At 58.8% G+C, this 19,602-nt stretch overlaps 1 protein-coding gene across 4 annotated transcripts in view; it reads right to left on the reverse strand.

Moving 5' to 3' along the window:
* Window positions 1–4,239: 4,239 nt before the first annotated feature.
* Window positions 4,240–19,602, reverse strand: part of ADGRD1 (adhesion G protein-coupled receptor D1) — a 125,587-nt gene continuing 110,224 nt past the window's right edge. For 3 of the 4 annotated variants that reach the window (XM_032472189.1, XM_032472188.1, XM_032472187.1), the window contains exons 22-26: window positions 12,207–12,298; window positions 9,402–9,528; window positions 8,197–8,238; window positions 6,812–6,904; window positions 4,240–6,429 (exon numbers count right to left, since the gene is read on the reverse strand). In XM_032472189.1, coding sequence (XP_032328080.1) covers window positions 6,334–6,429; window positions 6,812–6,904; window positions 8,197–8,238; window positions 9,402–9,528; window positions 12,207–12,298 — 450 coding nt within the window. In that variant the 3' untranslated portion in view covers window positions 4,240–6,333. Of the gene's footprint in view, window positions 6,430–6,811; window positions 6,905–8,196; window positions 8,239–9,401; window positions 9,529–12,206; window positions 19,350–19,602 lie in introns of those variants that run through there. The other variant, XR_004316775.1, reaches the window with a different exon arrangement.

A 19,602-nucleotide genomic window follows, 5' to 3' on the forward strand; every position in this document is an offset into this window, starting at 1 on the left:
AATGCTTTTGATTCAAATGTTTTTCTCCAAAAGTCAGGTGCTGACTTTTAAAATGAACCCAGTTGTTGGATTTGTGGAAAATGGCCCGTTTCCAGCACTTCTGAGTTACCTTGGTGGTTGTCCCCATTACAAGGATTCAACTGGTTGGCTTTAAGAAAGCTCATCTTAGAAGAAGGAAAGGCTTGTATTACTGTATTACTTCAGAAACCACGAATATCACTGATTGGAATCTGCATGAATTGGAATTGGAACCACCAACCAAGCCTGAAACAGCTCTAGACTTTGCTATTTGCTTTTTCTTCATGCTGCTAAGGCCCCATCTCTCAGGAAAGAACCAGAAGGTCAGAGCTGAAGAATGGCACCTTTCGTCCTTTGGGGAGTACCGTTCCCCAATTATGGGACAGATTTATATGGTTAACACTGGATTATGGACGTCTAAAACCCAAAGCCCCATTATGTTGGGAACAGCTTAATTTTACAAAGACGAACTTACCTAATGACACCCTGCCGGCAGGGATGGGGCACCGCATGATTCTTGTGTGGCAACTATCATTGTAAAGGCTAGTGACTGCGTTTCAGCTCGGTGTCACAGCTCAGTGTTACAGCACCCTGGGTCCTGGCGAGAGACCAAGCAGCACTTGGAGGGTTGGAGAACTCAGATTTATCAGGCCATGGGGCCCAGAGGAGTTAACACTCCAAGCTCTGGACCCCGTCTGTAGGTTTACACAGGCTTCTATAGGCTGCCAGTCTAGACTTTGCAACATCATATGCAAATAAGGTGTAACAAAGTTGACCAATCAGGAATGAGCTTTTTAGACATGGGCCAATCAGGAGTGAGCTTTATGCAAATGAGGTGTTGCAAATGGACCAGTCAGGAGTGAGCTTAGGGAACCAATAGAATCTTAGGAGTATGTTCCACTTTCCTAGAAGCAAGCCATTTCATAGATGCACAAAAGTGAGACAGAGCCTCTGGGCCAGGGAACCGGACGGCGCTGGTGGGAAAGTAGTGGCCCTGCCTGGGGGTCCTGCCGGTCTTTTCATGGGGCTTCCCACCTCAGTTGGCTGGGAATTGACTGGGATACATAGCCTGGTGTTTACTGGGTAGCCCCAAATGGAACCCAATGGCTTTGTGACACTAACTTCTGGCCGTGGGTCCCTCCCAGGTGGAGAGGATGCTGCCTCTTAGGACTTCCCTGGACTCAGGGGCATACTCACACAGCCCTCAGCTCAGCCTCTGGAAACTACCCCTTGTAAGAAGCAAGATGGGCTCGGTTAGCCATTTGGCTTCTATTTTTCTTCCTGCGCTGGGAGTTGGAGATGTCAATACTCATGTGGAAGCTTTAGCCAGAGTTTCCCCGAGAAGCCTTAAATGATAGTCAACAAGCTATAAATCTTTTAAATTTGAAGCGTCTTTATTGAGAAAGGCAGTCTTACAACATCGGGTGGCTCTCGACATCATCATAGAGTCTCAAGGCGGTGCCCGCGCAGTGACACAAACTGGACGTTGCGTTTTTATACCAGATGAATCCCTTGCTGTCACCGACTTAAGAAGTCATATGAAAATGCAAGTAAATGCTATGAATGACTGGCGGTGCCAGAGGCAGGGGGCTGGGGGTAGGCGACGTGGATAAAGGGAGTCAAAAGGCACAGACTTCCAGTTGCAAAAGAGAGAAGCCCTGTGGATGCAATCTGCAACGCGGCGGCTAGAGTTAATACTACTGTACTGGATATTTGAGAGGCGTTGAAAGTAGATCTTAGCAGCTCTCATCACAAGGGGGGAAATTCTGTAGCTGTGCCTGGCGATGGGTGTTAACTAGACTCATTGCGGTGATCCTTCTGCCGTGCGCACACCAATGTCAAGTCATCGAGTTCTACACCTCAGACTACTACAATGTTGTGTGCCAAGTATACTCAAAAAATAATGAAATTAGAAAAAGGAAGGAAGTAGGGAGTCGGCCAATGGTGAGAACTGAGCACCAGCCCTACCTCCCCCACCGCCCTAGCACGCACACCCAAACTCCCTAAACATGGTGAAAAAAATAGTTTAAAGGGTAAACTATTTTTCGAGCCCAGAAGAATCGTGTCCTCTGGGTGTGGACTCCAAGTTCTGAGGCGTCTCTGCAGGGAAGATGGCGTGAGAAGGTTGCTGGGAAAGGCGGGCTGTGGGTTCTGTTGGAAGGAGGCAGGGACCAGGGATCAGGCACCACTCCCCCACCCCCACCCCCGGGGCAGCCATGAGGACCCCCCGTGGAGCATCCTTTCTGGTGGCCCCTTGGCTCCTTGCTCTGTCCCCACTCACCGCACTCAGGCCTCCTGGCTGAAGGAAGCTGTGGCAGGAAGCAGCCTCGCCTGCGCCCACCTCCCTCCCACATCCCAGGGGGGAGCAGGAACCGTGCCCCAGGGGCTCAACCAGGGTCTCAACGAGAGCTGGAAACCTGGAAGCCGGCCGAGGCATTTTCACAGGATGCCCGTGGCAGTGATGATAAACGCAGGCTGTGCTGTCAGTGTGCGAGCGGGAGGCTGGTCCTCATTGTCCTCGCCGAGTGGGACATCACCCTGACCCTCTGACTCTGACCAGGCCCACTTCATATCGACCACAGGAGCACAGGACGGAGATGGACTCAAAGCGTGGTGAGAAAATACCACAGATAAAGGAAATGTCTCCCCTGGGTGTTCAGAATGTTCACCCCTCCTTCCAAGGGAAAGGAAAAGTAAAGGCAGAGATGAAAACCTTTCCATCTCAGCAGTGAGCGAAGACACGCAGACGATGGCAGCGTCACACGTGTGAACTTGGTAACAAAGACACGGGGAACACTCCTTGCTGGTAAAATACTTGAAAAACGAGACTAGGAATAAGTTATCCTTGACAGCGAGAATCGACCCAGGGACCGTTTTGGTAAGCAATTTAGCAAAGTGTTTCAGGAGTCATGGAATCATTTACTCTGGTGCAGAAATCCAATTTTGAAATTTTAACCTGGAAAATAATCAATATTAGGGGGAAGAAGGTCGGCAGCAGGAAGACATCAATACCTATCGAGCTCTCTAGATGTAAAGTATATTAAAATATGTAATATGAATATAAACAAAATAGGTGTTACATGTGCTGTATATAACACAGAGGCATGGAAACAGTGCAAGGGTTTGGTGAAACATAATGTGTAACTGAATGCTTTTTGTATATATATATGTTATGGTTATAATTATGAACAAAATCTAGTCACGGGGAAAATGCATCTAGTTTAAAAGCAGACGGATGTCCACTGTGCACAAGGTGCCAAGAGTGACGTGGTGACACAAATGAACAAACACAGCTGGGGAGGACGGGGGAAGCACCAGTGTGTGTGTATATATATATAAAATCTAAGAAATACAACACACTAGGGAATGTGACAGAAGCAGACTCACAGACACAGAGAGCAGACCGGTGGCCCCCGGCGGAGGAGGGGGACAATCTAAGGTCGGGCGGAGGAGGCTGAACACGACTGGGCGCCGATCGGCTACAGGACGCGTCACACAACACGGGGAATGGAGCCAGTAACTTGTAATGACAGATGGAGTGTAAACTTTAAAAATCGTGTAAAGACTTTTTTTTAATTTTGAAGATTTTAATAAAAAATAATAAACCTGATTTAAAGACTTGGTGTAGGAAAAACGATGTAAAATAGCTCAGTAATTTTTTTTAACATTGATTGTGTGTTGAAATAATATTTTTGATATATATTAGCTTAAATGAAGTACGTCTTTGGGGGGTTTCTGTTTTGGGGGAGTAATTTGGTTCGTCTGTTTATCTATTTACTTATTTGTTCATCCATTCATGTGTTTAATGGAGGCACCGGGGACTGAGCCCAGGACCTTGTGCTAAGCACGCGCTCTAGCGTTGAGCTATACCCTCTCCCCCCTTAAATAAAGTATATTGTTAAAGTTAAAAAAAAAAAAAAGCACCAGTATACCGTGCAGTGCATCAGCCTGGGGAGACACGGGGCTGCACCAGCCCCAGTGCCGGTCCCTCCTCACCACGCCCACTGGCTGGCGTCTCCCCAGAGCGCAGGGCATCGTCCACCACTGTGTCCCCGGAGCTGGCGTGTGCCAGGTGCCCAGAAGGCGCTGGACAAATGCGTGTTGAGTGAATCCCAGGCCAGGCTCTCACCCACGTGTGTTTTGTTTCTCTTTAGATTTTTGTCAGGAAGACTCACAGTTCCGCTGCCCTTCCACTAGCAAGAGATCGAGGATCACACTTTATTTGGAGGATGTTAAGATTTTATTTCCCCAAAATCACAATGTATTTTCACTGCTGCGTGGCGCTCATCATTTTTCCTGTGCGAGAAACTCCTTTGAACACACAGTTCTTTCCGATTTCTTATCTTTGGCCAAATTATGTGTAGATAACAAAGTACCGCAGAAGCCAAACATGCAGCCTATCAACAGGGTGCGCTACTTCCATTCTTTAGAAATAAAAGGTTCGTCCGTTACTTCCCCTGACACGTTAGCTACGTAGAGTGAATACGCTGAGAGTTAAAAAAAAAAAACAGAGTCCCATCTAAAATGAAGACAGTTCCCTACTTGATTTGCTTCAGCAGAAACTAAATAAGAAAAAAAATCCAAGTGTAAATCGTAGGAATACAGTGTTCTCACTTCTAGGTGCGCTCAGGCTGGACAAGGGCCTAAACCGCACTACACGGGACTGGCTTCCGGGGGCGCCAGGGGCAGGCGCCGGCACACTTGGACTTTTCACGCAGCGTGGGGTCTCCGCCTGCACCAGCCGGGCTCACCCCCCGCGGCAGGTCCGTGGGGACGGCATGTGGCGCTGTCACCGGGTGCTGGGTGGGCTGGTGCACGTGGGACCTCACCCGGGAGGAAGTGCAACACACTGCTGGGTGTGCGGCCCGTGCCCCGGCAGGAGACCTTGAAGATGACCTTACACTCGTGGTCCTCGGGGGCGGGGGAGGGGGTGACCTACGAAGGCGTCCACTGAAGAGGGAATAGGTCCCCGGAACTCCATAAACACTCACTCCGACACAAAGCAGACGTGGGGGGCGGGCATTAACGCCACGACAGTCACAGTTCTAAAGGAAGGGCTTCCAGTATCACAAGCAGGCTGGCACTTCTCACCCACACTCACCACAGCACGGGGAGAGCTGTCATCACAGCACGACAGCTCGTAGTCTCTCTGCCAACATTCCAGGGGCCTTCCGGCTCCCATCCAGGACCGCAAACCCACACGTGGAGCCATAGTGATTATCCCATTTCCCGGGGGGCTGAGGCCAGGTCCACGAATTAATGTCAACTCGGAAGACACGGCTACTGCCACCCTCCGTCACCGGGCCGGACCCCCTCCCAGCAGCGTGCCACGCGGGGAGCAGGCAGCCGCCGCCTGTCAGGATCTGCCTTCGTAGCGACAGGAAATCATGTACTGTGCTCCCCCCACACTGGGATCTGCTCCTTACAGACGTGGAAAATTTACACGTGATGAGGGAGAAACTCTCTAGGGGAAGCTGGAAGACGGTGGCTTGGTGGGCCGCCGTGAACACAGAGAAGGCTCAGATGCAAGAAAAGGGGCAGAGTTTACGGCTGCCTGTGGGTCTGGCGAGCCAGCACTCCCGGGGCTCCCGGGGAAGAGGCTGAGAAGCTCTCGGGGCAGAAGACCCCAGCTGGGGCTTCACCTTGGCAAGGCACCGCCCACAGACAGGGCCTGGGCAGCCACCCCCCTGGCCCCTCCAGCCCAAAGCCCTCGGCCTCAGCGGAGCCCCAGCATGGCCACATGACCAGATCGTGAAGGTGGCCCACGCTGGTGTCACCCTGCAGAAAGGGTCACTGTTTGGTGGGCGCCTGGCTTTGGGGACCTTGTTGGGTAAAGTCAGCAGGTGGCAAACCTTCCTTATTCGCTTTTCCATGTGCCCACAGCTGCCTCCGCCTGACCCTCCCCTGCAGGACCCTCGCCTCTGGTCCCCGTCCCCTTCGCGTGGCAGAGGCTAAACTTCCCTCCTGGTGCTGCAGCCCTGGGTCCTGTGTGCACACGGTATCAAGGGGCCGACACTCCGTGCACTTGCAGTGATTACGGGGAGGGACCGTGGTGTGTTCCAGGGGCCCCGAGGCAGACGCTCAGCCCACAGCCAGGGTCGCCATCGCTGTGAAACAGGCTGCGGGCTGAGCCGTGGGCTCTGTCACAGAGGGCGGGTCACAGGTGAGGACGGCTGTCACAGGGGCCGTGACCCCCACGTCCAGACAGCAACGAGGAGAGGGTCCCACTGGCGAGGGTGGAGTGTTTCTCGTGTGTTGTTTGCAGGGGCTGGGGGATTCTGAGCAGCAGGCCAGCCGGGGCAGTGGCCTCCCTGCTCACACGGCAGACAGGTCCACGCGGTGCGCAGAGTGGCTGCTCTTGTCCCAGGGGCCGAGCTTGGTGGAGCCTGTGCCTGGCCGGGTCCCATTCATCTGCAAACCGCAAAGGGGGGAGGCATGAAAGGGTTGAATGAGGACCAGCCCCTGAGCCTCCATCACCCCGGCCCGGCCCGGGCAGCTGTCTGCCCAGGACAGATGATGCAGATGATGGTGCCAGGGAAGGAGAAGCTGAGGCTGGAGGCTCAGGATTTAAAAGACCCATCCTCAGAGCCGCGCCATCCTCAGTAAGGCAGAGGCTGCACGTAACTCATGAAGCTGGAAAGCAAGTCCAGGGCGGGGCTGACGAGGACAGGCTTACCAGGCAACGGGGACAGGGAACCAGAGCTCTCGGTCAGTGAGGGCTGAGGAGGGGAGGCGCTCAGGGCAGGGCCGGCCAGCGGGGGAAGGGGGCAGGCGAGACACGCCGGGCACTCACAATGTCCGAGCTGAAGGGCTTCACGTTGGCGTGGCGGGCGGAGCTGCTCGTGAGGGACCAGACCTTGGTTTTATGCTTGAAGGCCGCTCTCACCTTCAAAGCAGAATGGAAGGCGCGTTAGAAGCAGTGATAAGAGGTCATTCTAAAAGGTCTCGAGGAGTCTGTGCTGATTTAAAGCGGAAACACCGAGCTCAGAGGAGGACAGGATTCCTGAACGTCAGACCCAGACAGAGTCCGTGGTCCAGAGCTGAGCTCTGTGTCACTGACTCATCTGGCAGGTGGAGGCTGTGTCCCCACCAACGGCCCGGACCCTGCACGGGCAGAAGGAGCTGGATCTGGCCTGGCCTTTGCTGCCGCACAGCTCTGGGTGGGGAGACAGGCCACGCTCAACAGTGAAGGGCATGGGGGCAGAGTGCGTGCCTGGCACAGAGCCACACACAGAGGTAAAGGAACAGACGCACACGTGGGGCGGGCCGTGTGTGGTTCTGAGGCTGCGCCCCCTCTGCCGCGGGACCAGTCTCAGACCCGGCCTGGGCTGCTCCCTGGTCTTTGCAATCATGGGACTCCCCCCCCCCCCGGCCCCCGTCGGCCGCCATCGTCCTTGGCAACTCACCCCGCCCTGCCCCACCCCCACAGCTCCCCCCGTCTTGCCTGACCCACCCCTGAGCAAATGGATGGACGCTCCTGACAAAGCACAGATGAGGTGGTGCTCCTGCCCTGGTCCCAGTCACCACTCCAGAGGCATTTCCCCCTGACGGTAGCCTGGCAGGGGCTCAGATGCCAAGGAACGCAAGCCAAGCCCACAATTTAAGGATAAAACTTCTCCCGTGGACTGTAAGCCCCAAGGGATGGGGTGTGGCACTCACCCATGGCCAAGTGCACAGCAGGGGCGAGGCTCCCGGAGGCACCGAGAAGAATGAGCCCCGCTACCCCAGGCCCGTGGAGGCCGCGTCACAGAAGCCCCCCCCCCCCCCCGCAGTCGGGGCTCCTCCTCTCACCTCGGGCGGCTTCCCGAATGCCTCTGGGGAGGGTTTTCTGGGAGCACATGTGCATCTCACTCTCCCTAATACATCAGGTGCCAAACAAGGTCCCGGTTCTCGGCTCAGCTATCCCACCCTGTCTCCGTCTCCCCTGGTCCTCCACAGAGCCATCGGTGCCTGCGTGACACCAATGCGGGAGGATGCACGTACGTTGCTTAGCAACCAGCACAAGGGAGCAAGGCTGATGGAAAGTGGCTCCCTGCACACAGCCCGTGTCCAGCACCAGGGCTCACTCAGGATCCCACTCCCCGACACTGGCCTGAGGGGCAACACCGTTCCCGCTCTCCGCGCCCTTTCAGAAATGAAAAAACAGCTTCATGTGGTCAAGATGTGGAGCAGACATACCTCCGAATTCAGGAGACAGTGAAAGAGGAAGATGAAAAATCCCTGGGAACGAAGGGGAGAAAAACACAGAATTAGAGCCACTCGCATTTTGTTGCAAACACCTCCTGAGGGCTCTTCCCAGCGCCGCCCACGGGCTCTGAGCGGCACCGGCACGGCTCGGCGTCGGGGAGCGTGGGAGCGGGCTGTGGGGCCGGATCCTGTGACCCGGAGGCCATGAGGGTGGAAGGGTGTCCTGGGATCTGGCCTAGACGGAGACAGCCAGTGTGACCGGGGCCCACCGGTGCTGTGACGCTTGGACAAAGACAGAGAGACAGGTGGATCCCAGGCAGGCTTAGCCAGGGAGAGGAGCGAACCTGCTGGGGAGGGCGAGTGGGAGGGCGTGGCGCCGTCACCCTAGCTGAGCCTTGGCGTCCGCGCCGCAGGCTGAGGACGACGGTCACAGTGAAAACAGATGCAAGAATGGGGATGTCCCCAGACGCCTAGAGACCGTACTCCGCGTCAGCACTGGGCAGGCCCTTCACGGGAGTCATCGCACTCAGTGCTAAAAGCAGCCCCGGGAGCTGGGTCCTGTTGTTGTCCCCGCTTTGTGGAGGAGGAAGAGTGGGACACCGAGAAGGGAAATGAGGAGCGTGTGGCGGCTGCAGCCAGGACCCCCTGCCACCTTTCGCTAGAAACCGCCAGAGGGAAGCTGCGCGTGGGGGCTTGGTGCCGGGCGCAGCAAGGACGCCGCAGTGAGCACGGGGCTGGGCGGTGCGGGTGCTCGCCAGGCTTCAGCCTTCGGCTCGGCTGTGCGGGCTTGTGGGTCTGGGGACTGAGATGCTGGGCATCTCACGTCTTTGGTTTCTAGGCTGTTACCCTTCCAGCCCTTCCACGCAGGGGGCAGATGAGAACTCAGAACCCGAGGTACCACCACCAGCTCTCCATCACCCACCCCCACTATCACCACCTCTCCACGCCCGGCTCTCGTTCAGGCGCTGCCCACAGGCTGACCATCTTCTTTCAGGCCTGGAGGGGCCTCCCACAGATACTGGCCAGGAGGACGAGGCAGCCCTGCTGTGAATGGGGTCATGACCCTGCACACCTCGTCTGCTCAGACCCTGGTGTGTGCTCCCTTGATGGCTTTGTCTGCCGGCCTCCGGGGTGCCCCCACCTCCACGCACAAAACTGAAGCCAGCTCGCCCGTCTGACGGTCCATCGGGCCTCACCTGCAGGGAGTTGAGTATGGCAAACATGTACTGGAAGACCACGGCCTGGCTGTTGACAGCAAGGACGCCGAAGACCCATGAGGTTCCCAGGATGGGCAGCAGCACGGCCACAGCTTTCGCTGTCAACCTGAAAGGGAAACAGGCGTGGCCACTCTGGGTGGTGGGCAGGCAGGGTGGGTCCCGACGTGAGGCTCCTGGATGCGAGCAGATGGCCCCTGCCGGGACTGAGCCCTGGGCTCCGCACCACGAGTGAGGAGCTGGCCGTCTGGGACGTGTGAGTCCGGGGCCCCCCCCCCAGCCACCTCTGGGCCAAGCTGACAGCCCTGGCCCTGCTCGGCCGCAGCTGGCGCTGGGCGCCCGGAACCACACGTCAGCTCTCGGGGAGGCTGCAGCCCAGGTGTCTTCATAAAGTCAATACAGTTAAAATAAAACACCTGAATCTGGGAAGGCAAAATATCTTGAATTATTCAGCTTCAATCTTTAGATCCTGGAAAGCTGTAATTGAAAGGAGCAGTCACTGAGACACAGGCATCAAATGTGCTGTTTTTAAAGCCACGCTTGTTTTTTTCTGAAAAATGAAGGCAATAAAACTGCAGATTCTGGAAAATCCTCTCCTAGAGGAGGCTCACTGAGGACCCCTGTTCACGCGGCCAGAGCTGTCAGGCCCCCTTGTCAAACGCAGGAGGGGGGGGTCCCTGCGCCAGAGGAGGCCTGGGCAGGTGGGGACGCCGTCCAGACGCATGTTACTCCCTGATGCCGCCCCCCCGGGGGGGCCGCGCCTGCGAGGGGCTTGGGCCACGTGAGCGCCCACTTCCCACGTCCTTGCTCACGTGGGCGGCTCCACCTGCCCCCGCCCCCAGGACCCGGGTCTCACTTGGGAAAACACAGTTCTCTGCTGCTTGCTGGGGAGTCGGGGCTCGTGACCACGGAACACGGCTTAGGAAGCAGGTGGGAGCCAGCCCGGGATGGGCTCCCGAGGAAGCACCTCGTCTGTCAGTCATGAGCACTTGGCTGGCTTGTTAGTCCGGCCCGGCCCCTTGAAGAGGAGGAGCCAGTGCAGGGCCTGTGCCGGGCGGTGGGGGGGAATCAGGGGTCTGCCCAGGGAGCCGGGTGGGCTCTCTCCAGGAGGTCGGTCCCTGGGCCGTCCTGTCACCTGCAGGACACGGGAGGGACAGCGGGCCACGCCGCCAGCCCACAGAGACACGGAAGCGCCCTCCTGAAGCACAGCCCCCACCTCCCCCATGTCGGCCTCCACTTGGGGACCAGGTACCCTGAGAGCAGACAGACCGTAGACGAGGCTGCCTCCCGGGGCCGTGGGGGCAAAGAGAGGGGCAGGCAGGGGGCAGAGACGGGGCGCACAGGTGTGGGCTGAGCACCCGGGCTGTTCTGGGCCCAGGAGGGCTGTGGTCCCGCCAGTGCCGGGCCAGACGGGGGAGCGGGAGCTTGTGCTGGAGACCGACAGGGTTCTGAGCGCCGAGGGGAGGCCCCGGGGGTCTGAGGTCGGGGTGAGGGAGGGACGGGCTCCTCCCTGGCCAGGCCCCGAGGGTCAGCCTCACAGGGCAGCCCGCCTGCTCTGGATGGAGGAGGAAGGAAGGCGACCCCTGATGCGGGAGCATCTCCTCTCCCACGGGGCGCAGCTGCCACGGTTCCCAGGGGCTGAAAAAGCCCCAGAGGCCGGAGCCACTTGTCAGGTTAATTCACAGTGTTTAGCATTCATCACAGGATGATTGTCTTACTGATTTGCTGCTGGCGCGTTTACGGGCTTCCCTTTCAGATCAGAAGAGATTCAGCGAGGCTAAAGCGACTTAGGGAACGTCAGCTCCCTGGTGTCTGTGCCCCTAAGTCCCCTGTGAGGAACCGCCTCCCGCACTTCCTGGCCGTGTGGTTTGGGGCTGCTGGCTGCACCCCAGAACCAGGACGCACCACGTGCCTCAGGTCCCGGTTAACGGGTGACTCCCATCCTCCGAGACTGGTTCAGGGATGGGCATGTGGGCTGGTCTGGGTCTCGGCCCCCAGGCCCAGGTTCTCTGTCTGACTGCGGGGGAAACAGACACACCTTCCCAGGGACCTGAACCTCCTGTTGCGGCTCTTCTGTCACCAGAAGGCAGAGTCCCTCTCAGCACGAAGCCGACAGAGGACACAGAGCTGAGAAATGAGGAGCAACGGGGTCCTGGTGATGTTACCTGATCCCCTGGCCCAAGCCATTCTAGACTCCCCCCCGGACTATGGTCACTTGTGTCAATAAACACGCCTTCTGCTTTAGCCAAATTGTGCTGGGTTGGGTTGCATTCGGCAGAACCCTGCGTATGGGGTCAGGAAGGCCCAGAAGGCAGCGAGCGTGTGGGTGGAATCCCTGCCTGAGACCCCTGCTCCTCCTGGGGACCAGCCCCAGACACGCCAGGGAGGCCCGCCCTGTGAGACGACCACGGCCACCCCACTTCACAGGCGAGGAGGACAAGGCGTTGCCGGGCTGAGCGACCCACAGGTCCCCGTGGGGAGGGGCTGAGGCAGGACTGACACAGGTCGGGCGGCCAATTTCCAGGATTCTCTCTGCCCCGCCACAAGCTCCTCTCACCCCAGGGGTGAAGCAGTCCCTGGGAGAACCCCCCCCCCCTTTACAAATGCTGGCAGCGAGCTGAGAACGGGGGCTGGTCCTCCCACAGAGACGGATGAAAACCTGAGCCCTGTGCTCCCAGTGATGTGGAAAGGACACCAAGTGAGACCAGGGCTGCGCCCTGCCCCCCTGCTGCCCCGAGCCATCTCCACGGGCAGGGGGTGCAGCCGCCAGCCCAGGGCCCAGCTTACTTGAAGGCGCTGGGGTCACCGTGTATCTTGTAGTTGTCAGCGCTGATCTGTGAAATGACCCTGGTCACGGCGATGAGGATGCCGATGTTGACCTGCACGAGGAGGAGGGGCACGGGAGACGGGGTGAGGGGCTGGCACACAGTTGCAGCACACCCCAGCCCACCTGGCAGCGCCCACTCCCCAGCCAGGCCTCCCGAGACCACAGGCGGGTCTCTGGGAGGAACCTAAGCTGTGTCCTTGAACGCTTACCAACGCAGACCACCTGCAAGACTGCCTTCCCAGGGCTCGAGGCTGTGCCACCAAGAACAGACAGCAAGACACCCCGTTCTAGTCCCCAGGAGCACATGGAAGGGCGCTCCCCTCGGCTCAGCACCAAGGCGAGCATGAGCCACAGAATCAGCCAGGCCTGGGCCCAGCCCATGTCAGCACATGCTCACTGGTGTGGCCCTGGCAACTTACCCAAGTCCTCTGAACCTGTTTCCCCACCTGATGAGAAAGAGTGGTGATGCCCACAGTGCAATCGGAGTGTTAGACGGATGAGAAGCCACGTCTGCAAAGCCCGGAGGACAGCCTGGCTCTCACTTCCCGCCCCCACCCCCGGCCTGCGGCTGTAGGACCCAGGAGTCCAAGCAGAGGGCTGTCATCTCTTCCCCAAGGCTCCCTCCCTGCTAGGAACCTGCTGGGAGGCTCCCCTTGTGGGCGGGGGGCTGGGGGGCTGAGAGTGTCTCTGGCCGAGGCTCCTGCAGAGCCTGCCCCTCCCGCGGGCAGCTCTCCAGGGTCCTGAACAGGAGCCTGACAGGCAGGTGACAGCAGGGGAAGTGAGGGCCGCCCACCCCGAGCTCCTTCTGCTCCAGGGGCCACAGCCAGGTTCAGGGGCGGTGCTGGGACCAGGGACCTCTCCCTTGTTTTTGAAAAACTCTGAGGTCATTTACAGAGTCGGTGGGGAGTCCAGTTTCAGGCCACGTGTGAACGTCTGGGCCTGACCACAGACAACGACAGGGCAACGACAGGCCTGGCAGGCCTCACAGGGAAAGCGGCTGAAGCCCGGGGCACAGCAGAGCATCCTAGGCTGTGAAGGGAGCTACAGGTGGGCACCCAGGCCCCTCCCAGGCTGGCCACGCCACACACACACACCTGCCTTGGAGGCCTCCCCTGGGCGCCCAGCCTGATGCTTTTCCCAAGCACCTCTGCTCTCACCTCTTATCTCAGGGACCCTGCAGACACCTCTCCCCACTCTGCCTCCGTGCGCAGCCCTGTCCCACGCCCAGCCCACCTCCTCCTCCCCCTCCCAGCTCCTGGGTCCTCGAGTCAGCAGCAGCCTCTCCTTCAGGGCCTGTGCAGCAGTGAGACACCCCCATGCCCGCTGCTATGTGGGGCGGAGCCCCGGGGAGCTGGCATCTCTGCCCGCTCGGTCCCTGGCTTACACTACCGCAGCAAGCGAGTAAAGGCTTAACCGTCAGCCGTTACAGTGAAAGGAGAACAAATGCTCTTAGCTGGGCCCTGGTCTGAGCTAACCACCTCCCACCTGGCAGCCCAGCTCCTGGCAGTCAGGCCACCTCCTTGGCCCTCGTTGTGTAAAACGAGGGCCATGGTGGGATCCTCCTGCGGTCAGGGAAGACGGAGAGGTTCGCAGATGGGAACATCCAGCAATCCCTGCGCCTCCCGCCCCCCGGCGCCGGCTGACTGCGTTACAGCCGCGAGAAAGCCACGCTCAGCCAGACAGAAAGAGGTGGGTCCGCCCGGATGCTGGGCTTCTGGTGTGAAAACGCGGGGACGCCCCATTCAAGGGGGACAGTGACAAGTGCGAGGGAACTAACAGGCGGCTGCTTCAAGGACAGGGGTTTCAATTCCAGACACTGAGGTCCAGCGGCATCTGAGAAGAGCGTATGCTCTGGGGCAGGTGGGCACTGCACACCCTCGCCTCCAGGGTCAACAGCTGCGTCACGAGGCGGGGACGTGGGCTGGGGTGGCCCCGGCCCAAAGCCACAGACCCTGCTGCTCTCACCAAGAGCCAGCAATTTTTCGTGAATAAATGCTCTTCAGTTTCAGTGCCAGTGGGTGAGTTCTGGAGCTCTGAGAGGTCTGGGTTTCTTACACAGGTAACTCTTCCGGCAGTTTCCTTGCTTTCTGGGCGAGAACACGTCCCTAGGTTCTCCACCCGCCACCCTGCAAGACCTGCCTCTTTCTTTCTCTTTTTCCACTTTTCAGTTTTATTAGGCAGATTGTTACAATTTGACTCCACGTATACAGTGTATCACACGTAAATACAGATACACAATACGCTGCACATTTTTTAAGTTTACGTGTATGTACTGATCAGTGTTTCTAAGAACAGTTCAGAGCTTTAGCTTTTTAAACTTACACAGTTATCAAAGGAATAAAGCCAACCATGAAACAAGAATCAACGGAACGCGGTGATCCAGTCATGACGGACAGTCAGATGTGCTCACACGTGCTCAAGGCGTCAGCCATCTAAGTCATAAATAAACAGCAGCTCTGGGAACGATGCCCTGGGTTCCTCACTCACTGGCCAAGGCTGAAGCCTCACTTGTAACAAGAAAAGACTGGAAACAACTTGACTTGTTTTCCACAGGGAGCGGTTTGGGGGCTACGGTGGTCGGCCTGCACTGCGGACCTAGTGGACAAAGACAGCTCCTCCAGTGCCGATAAAGCCACGGACCGACATCTGCCGGGTGGAGGAGGCCCAGCACGGGGCGAATCTACGCTCATACTCGCCCGCGTCTGCACGGGGCCCCCAGGACACACAAGCAGTTAGCACCAGGGGCTGTCCGCTGCGGGGGGGGGGGGGGCAGGTGGAAACCAGGGAGTCGAGGAGAGGCCTGGGGACAGACTATCCGTGTACGTTGTTAAGCGTTGCTTTCAAAGTTTTAACCATGTGTGTTAAAATTCAAAAATCAAACTAATTAAATTATGAAAGGGGAATAACATAAATCCCTTTTTCTGTGAACGTCTTAGTAGCATCCTTGGGCTCAGGAGGAAAGAGACTTAATTGTGAAGTGTCCCAGTAATTCAGGGAAAGAGGTGGACAAACCAGAGCCCAGAACCCGGGGGACGGGCGCCAGGCAGCCTCTGGGGGGGCCTGAACCCCCCGCGTGACCCCGCTGGTCTCATTAAGATAACCTCCCCCTTCGCCAGCTGGAGGCTGAAACGTGCGACTCAGGTGAGACACCAGGGGATTCACAGACTGCTATTCATAGACCATGTGATGTGGCCACTGAATGGAAAATCAGATTATGGCAAATTGTTTAACAGACACGGAAATGCTCTCAGTGATTAATTGGATTTCAGCCCTTTTGTTATTTCTTGGCCTCTGTATTTAAGGCCCAAGAAAGGCCTTAAGAAAGCGCTTCAGTCGTGCTTAAGCTGCTGGCATTACTGTCTGTTACAGTCCATCATCAACCCTGTCTCTCGAAAGCTTCGCTGGGGCTGATTTATTCCCCCCCCCCACATCAGCTGGGGGCCTGTCTGATCTCATCTGGCGCCCACATTCCCTCCGCGTTGGTAAGGCAAGCATGTCTGCTGCGGGCGGCATCACGAGAGAGGGCGCCCTGGCCTCTGATCCTGCATCAATGCGCAATTAAGTGTGGGAGCGGCGGCTGCGGGGGAAACGAGTCTGGCGTTTCATGAAAATACAGAACAGAAGTGGCCTGGGCCCCTCGCTCCATCTCGCTCGCCCTGACTTGCGCCTGGCTGCAGACCAGAAAAGGCCCCGTCTGTAAGGAGACGGGGGCATCTCACTGGCTAAGTGCCCCTGCCTCAGAACAGCCGGCAAGCTACGGGGACGGACGTCAAAGGGCCGCATGCCAGCAAGAAGGGGGGGGGGCGGGTGGAGGAAGGACACACACTCAACATCACGGGGGCCTCTGCTCCGAGGAGGGAGCGGGCTGGGCAGGGCTTCTGGGTTTGGGCCAGGCTCTGTGTCTTGACCTGGCTCAGGGTCACCGCTCAGGTACTGGTGGCAAGCCATCGGGACGGACAGCACGATCTGACAACGCAAGGCTGCACGTGCGCACGAACACACAGCACGGACAGCGTGAGGCCTGCGGTGTGTGTCCACGCCCGGTTCCGCGTGCATGTCGGACTCTGTACCTCCCTCCCCATCTAAGCGCCTGCAGCGGTGACCGTGTTTGTGTCCATGTCGTGTCCGTGTCTATGAATTTGTAACTGTGTCTGAATCCGTGTGTCTTTACCAATGTACTCACGTGGCCACTGTGGCTCCTTCTCAAGTGAGAGGAGAATTTTAAGACTCCAGACCCTCTTCCCTGGTTGGAGGCTTTCTCCCCAGCGGGGTGGACACGGAGCAGACCCCGTGGGGAGGGGGCGGGGCTCAGGCCAAGATGCCCCTGCTGGCCGCGGGGTCCCTGCTTCTGTAAAACCCGCTGAGTCCTTGGGATGTGTTTGCACTCACCCTAACTGGAGTCCCCCAGAAAATGACACACATTTCCCGTCACACTTGTGGGAACAGCTTGCAGAGGGACAGTCGGTGGGCGTGCATTTGGCAGTGAGGTGACAGCACAAGCTGTTACAGGAAGGGGCTCAGCTCTGTTCTTTCCTCGCCAGCACTGGGCCCAGCAGGCACCACAGGGACCATCACCGTCCCTAGGTGCCTGCCCCTCCAGGGCCAGCTCATCAGGACACACAGAAACCACACGCCCCAGCACAAACACGCACCTGCCCATGAGCGTTTCAGTTTAAAACTCTGCAAGAGACACATGAGTGTTTCTAAACAGGGGACGTTGAAGGGCATGCTCCCCGGACACAAATCGCTCTCTAGGGAGCCCCATCCCGTGTGCACTCGTCCTGTGGGCAGACTCACGGGAAAGTGCACCCAGGCAGAGCTGTGCACGCTCTATACAACGGGGTCAGGCCACACTTCTTGTTCTGAAACCTGCTGTCTTCGTTTGGAAACCAGGTAGAGGACCTGGGGGACAATGTGGCGCAACTCACGACGGCACAGCCAAGGGTCCTCTGAGGGGACGAAGCACACAAGGCACCCCCGGCCCCGGCCAGCGAGAGACCTGACAGAGTCAGGGAGGCTGGGTCTCGGGACCCCTCCGCCGCATCCCAGCCCTGGGTCTACGTGCTGCTTCTGTCAAGGTCCAGGGAGCAAATGTGCCTGGCATTGGGGGACACCCAGCCTCTCTGGCAACAATTAAACTCAACTGCGACAGCGTGACAGCTGCCGCAGAGAGCGTGTAAGGAAGTGGCTGTGTCTGTTGCACCAAGAAGCGTGCTTTACCACGTTGGCCGCAGCCAGCTGACCACGCACGTGACTGTGAAGCCGTCGTCCAAGACTTTTCAGCCCACTTCTCAGCGGGGCTCTCTGACTTCCCCAAGCCCACCGTGGACCTCAGGTTGGCTCCACGCTGGAATTCTCTGGAGCTCTGACAAATCGCGGATCCCGGGTCCAGTAAACCCAGACCCTCTGAGGCGGGGCCCAGCGTGCGAGCTGCTCTCAGGCTCCCCAGCAATTCCACCACTGACAAGTTGGAGGACCGCCATTCTCAGGGTTGATGGCTGACCTTGAGGAGCAGGGCTGGGCTGGGGCTGGAGGTGACGCCCCCTCGGGAACAACAGCGGGGCTCCAGCAGGCCCGGAGGACACGGGAGGCTGGGACCCCAGCTGCTGGACCCCTGCGCTGGGGTGGGGGTGGGGAAGGGTCCGGGCAGGGCTGCCTCCAGATCCCCCGCTGTCACTGACCAAAGTCAGGACAGACACTCAGACCACCTGGGAAAGTCTGGAACGGGGGCGATCCTGCCAGCCCCCCAGATCTGGAGGGTTAAGTCAGGGCAGAGAGAACCGGGGACGCGGGGACTGCAAATCCAGTTGCTCCCCTTCCACCCCCTCCAGCGCCCGTGCTCTGCCCGGGAGGGTTTAATCCTCGAGGGCACTGGAGTCTGGTCTGAGCCTGTGTCTCAGGTTGACCAGGTGCATCGCCCTCCCTGACCCCAGAGAGCAGGAAGAGAGGGCACATGCGGGGTCACCCCCTGAGGCCCCTGGCATCCTGCTAAAGGCCAGCGGTCAAGTGACTGCAGATGGCCCTCATGCAGCCCCGGGGACAGGGGACAGGGGGCAGCCTGGACTGAAAGCTCAGGGACACGTCACCACGACAACACACCGCCTCCTCCCGCAGCGGAGAGCAGGTCAGCGAAGAGCCCGGCCTGTCCTCAGAGCTGTGGGTTAGCGCAGAGGAGGGGCTGACGCTCGGGGACCTCGGCCCTGTGCCCTCCCGACGCTGCCCCCTTCCTGGAAGGCAATCTCCTCTACAGAACAGGTGCGCCAGTCCTGCCCTGGCCTGGCAGAGACTGCGGTGCCCCTCCCTCGCAGAGGGGACACAACAGTGTGATTCTGACCCCCTGGGACAGCGGCTCCTGTGAGACAGAAGGGCTGAAAGCAGAGAGACAGCTTCAGGGAGCCTGCGGTCGGGCTGCGGCCGGCTCTGCGACAGCAGTGTGGCTGTGGGGGATGGAGCAGCCCTGCACCCACAGCCCTGCACAGGGGGCCGGGGTGCACTCTGGGCATCCGTCCACCCCCCACACCTGAACCTGGTCCACATCCGTCCAGACCAGCGCCCTGGGCACAGCTTGGGGAGGGGCGCTCAGCTGACGCCCACATGGCTCCCATCTCCCCGTGGCCCACCGCTCCCACCAGGGCCCCATGCAGATCCTACAGAGACCCCAGTGGGCCCACAGCCCCACCAGGCAGGGAGCGCGGCCCGGCCCTCCCCTGGCACAGAGGCCGGACACCGGGGCCATGGAGGGCCCAGGAGGCCCACAGGCCAGCACGGGGTGAAGGGAAACCCTGTCTCCAGCTGGTCCCTGTGGACGCCCCGGAGCATGCGTCACCCGGCAGGAGCCGGGCGTGCAGGGGAGCAGTCAGCGCAGCCTGACTGAGGGCATCGTGCCACCCCCCGTCCCAGACAGACGTTGACACCACGGTGACGACCCCGACTCTGCCCTTCCAGAAGCTCTTTACCAGGAAGAGGCCGCCGCCCCTCCGTGTGGCGTGAGGACGTCTGAGCGGAACGTTAATCAAGGAGGAAGAAGCCGTGACCTCAGCATCTTCCCTCGGATACGCTTCTAATTAACCACCAGGGCCCCCGGCCTCAGTCAGCGGCACAAACTGGGAACAAAGTCAAGGGAAGCTTTCAACCAGCAGCTGGGGAAGGGAGCAGGAGCGGGGCCGAGAGGGGAGGGCTGGCCTCGCAGCATCTGTGGGCTGTCCGCGGGGGCGGGCAGCAGGGGCGCTGGGCTTCAGCGCCTCCACGGACCCGCTCCCCAAGTGCCTGCTGACGGCCACCACTGGTGACACGGGCAGTGTGAGTTATCACGAGGCCCGGGACACAGGCTGTGGTTGCCGCGACGGCAGGCAGGGA

Source organism: Camelus ferus, chromosome 32 (genome assembly GCF_009834535.1).
Source record: "Camelus ferus isolate YT-003-E chromosome 32, BCGSAC_Cfer_1.0, whole genome shotgun sequence".
Classification (NCBI taxonomy): Eukaryota; Metazoa; Chordata; class Mammalia; order Artiodactyla; family Camelidae; genus Camelus; species Camelus ferus.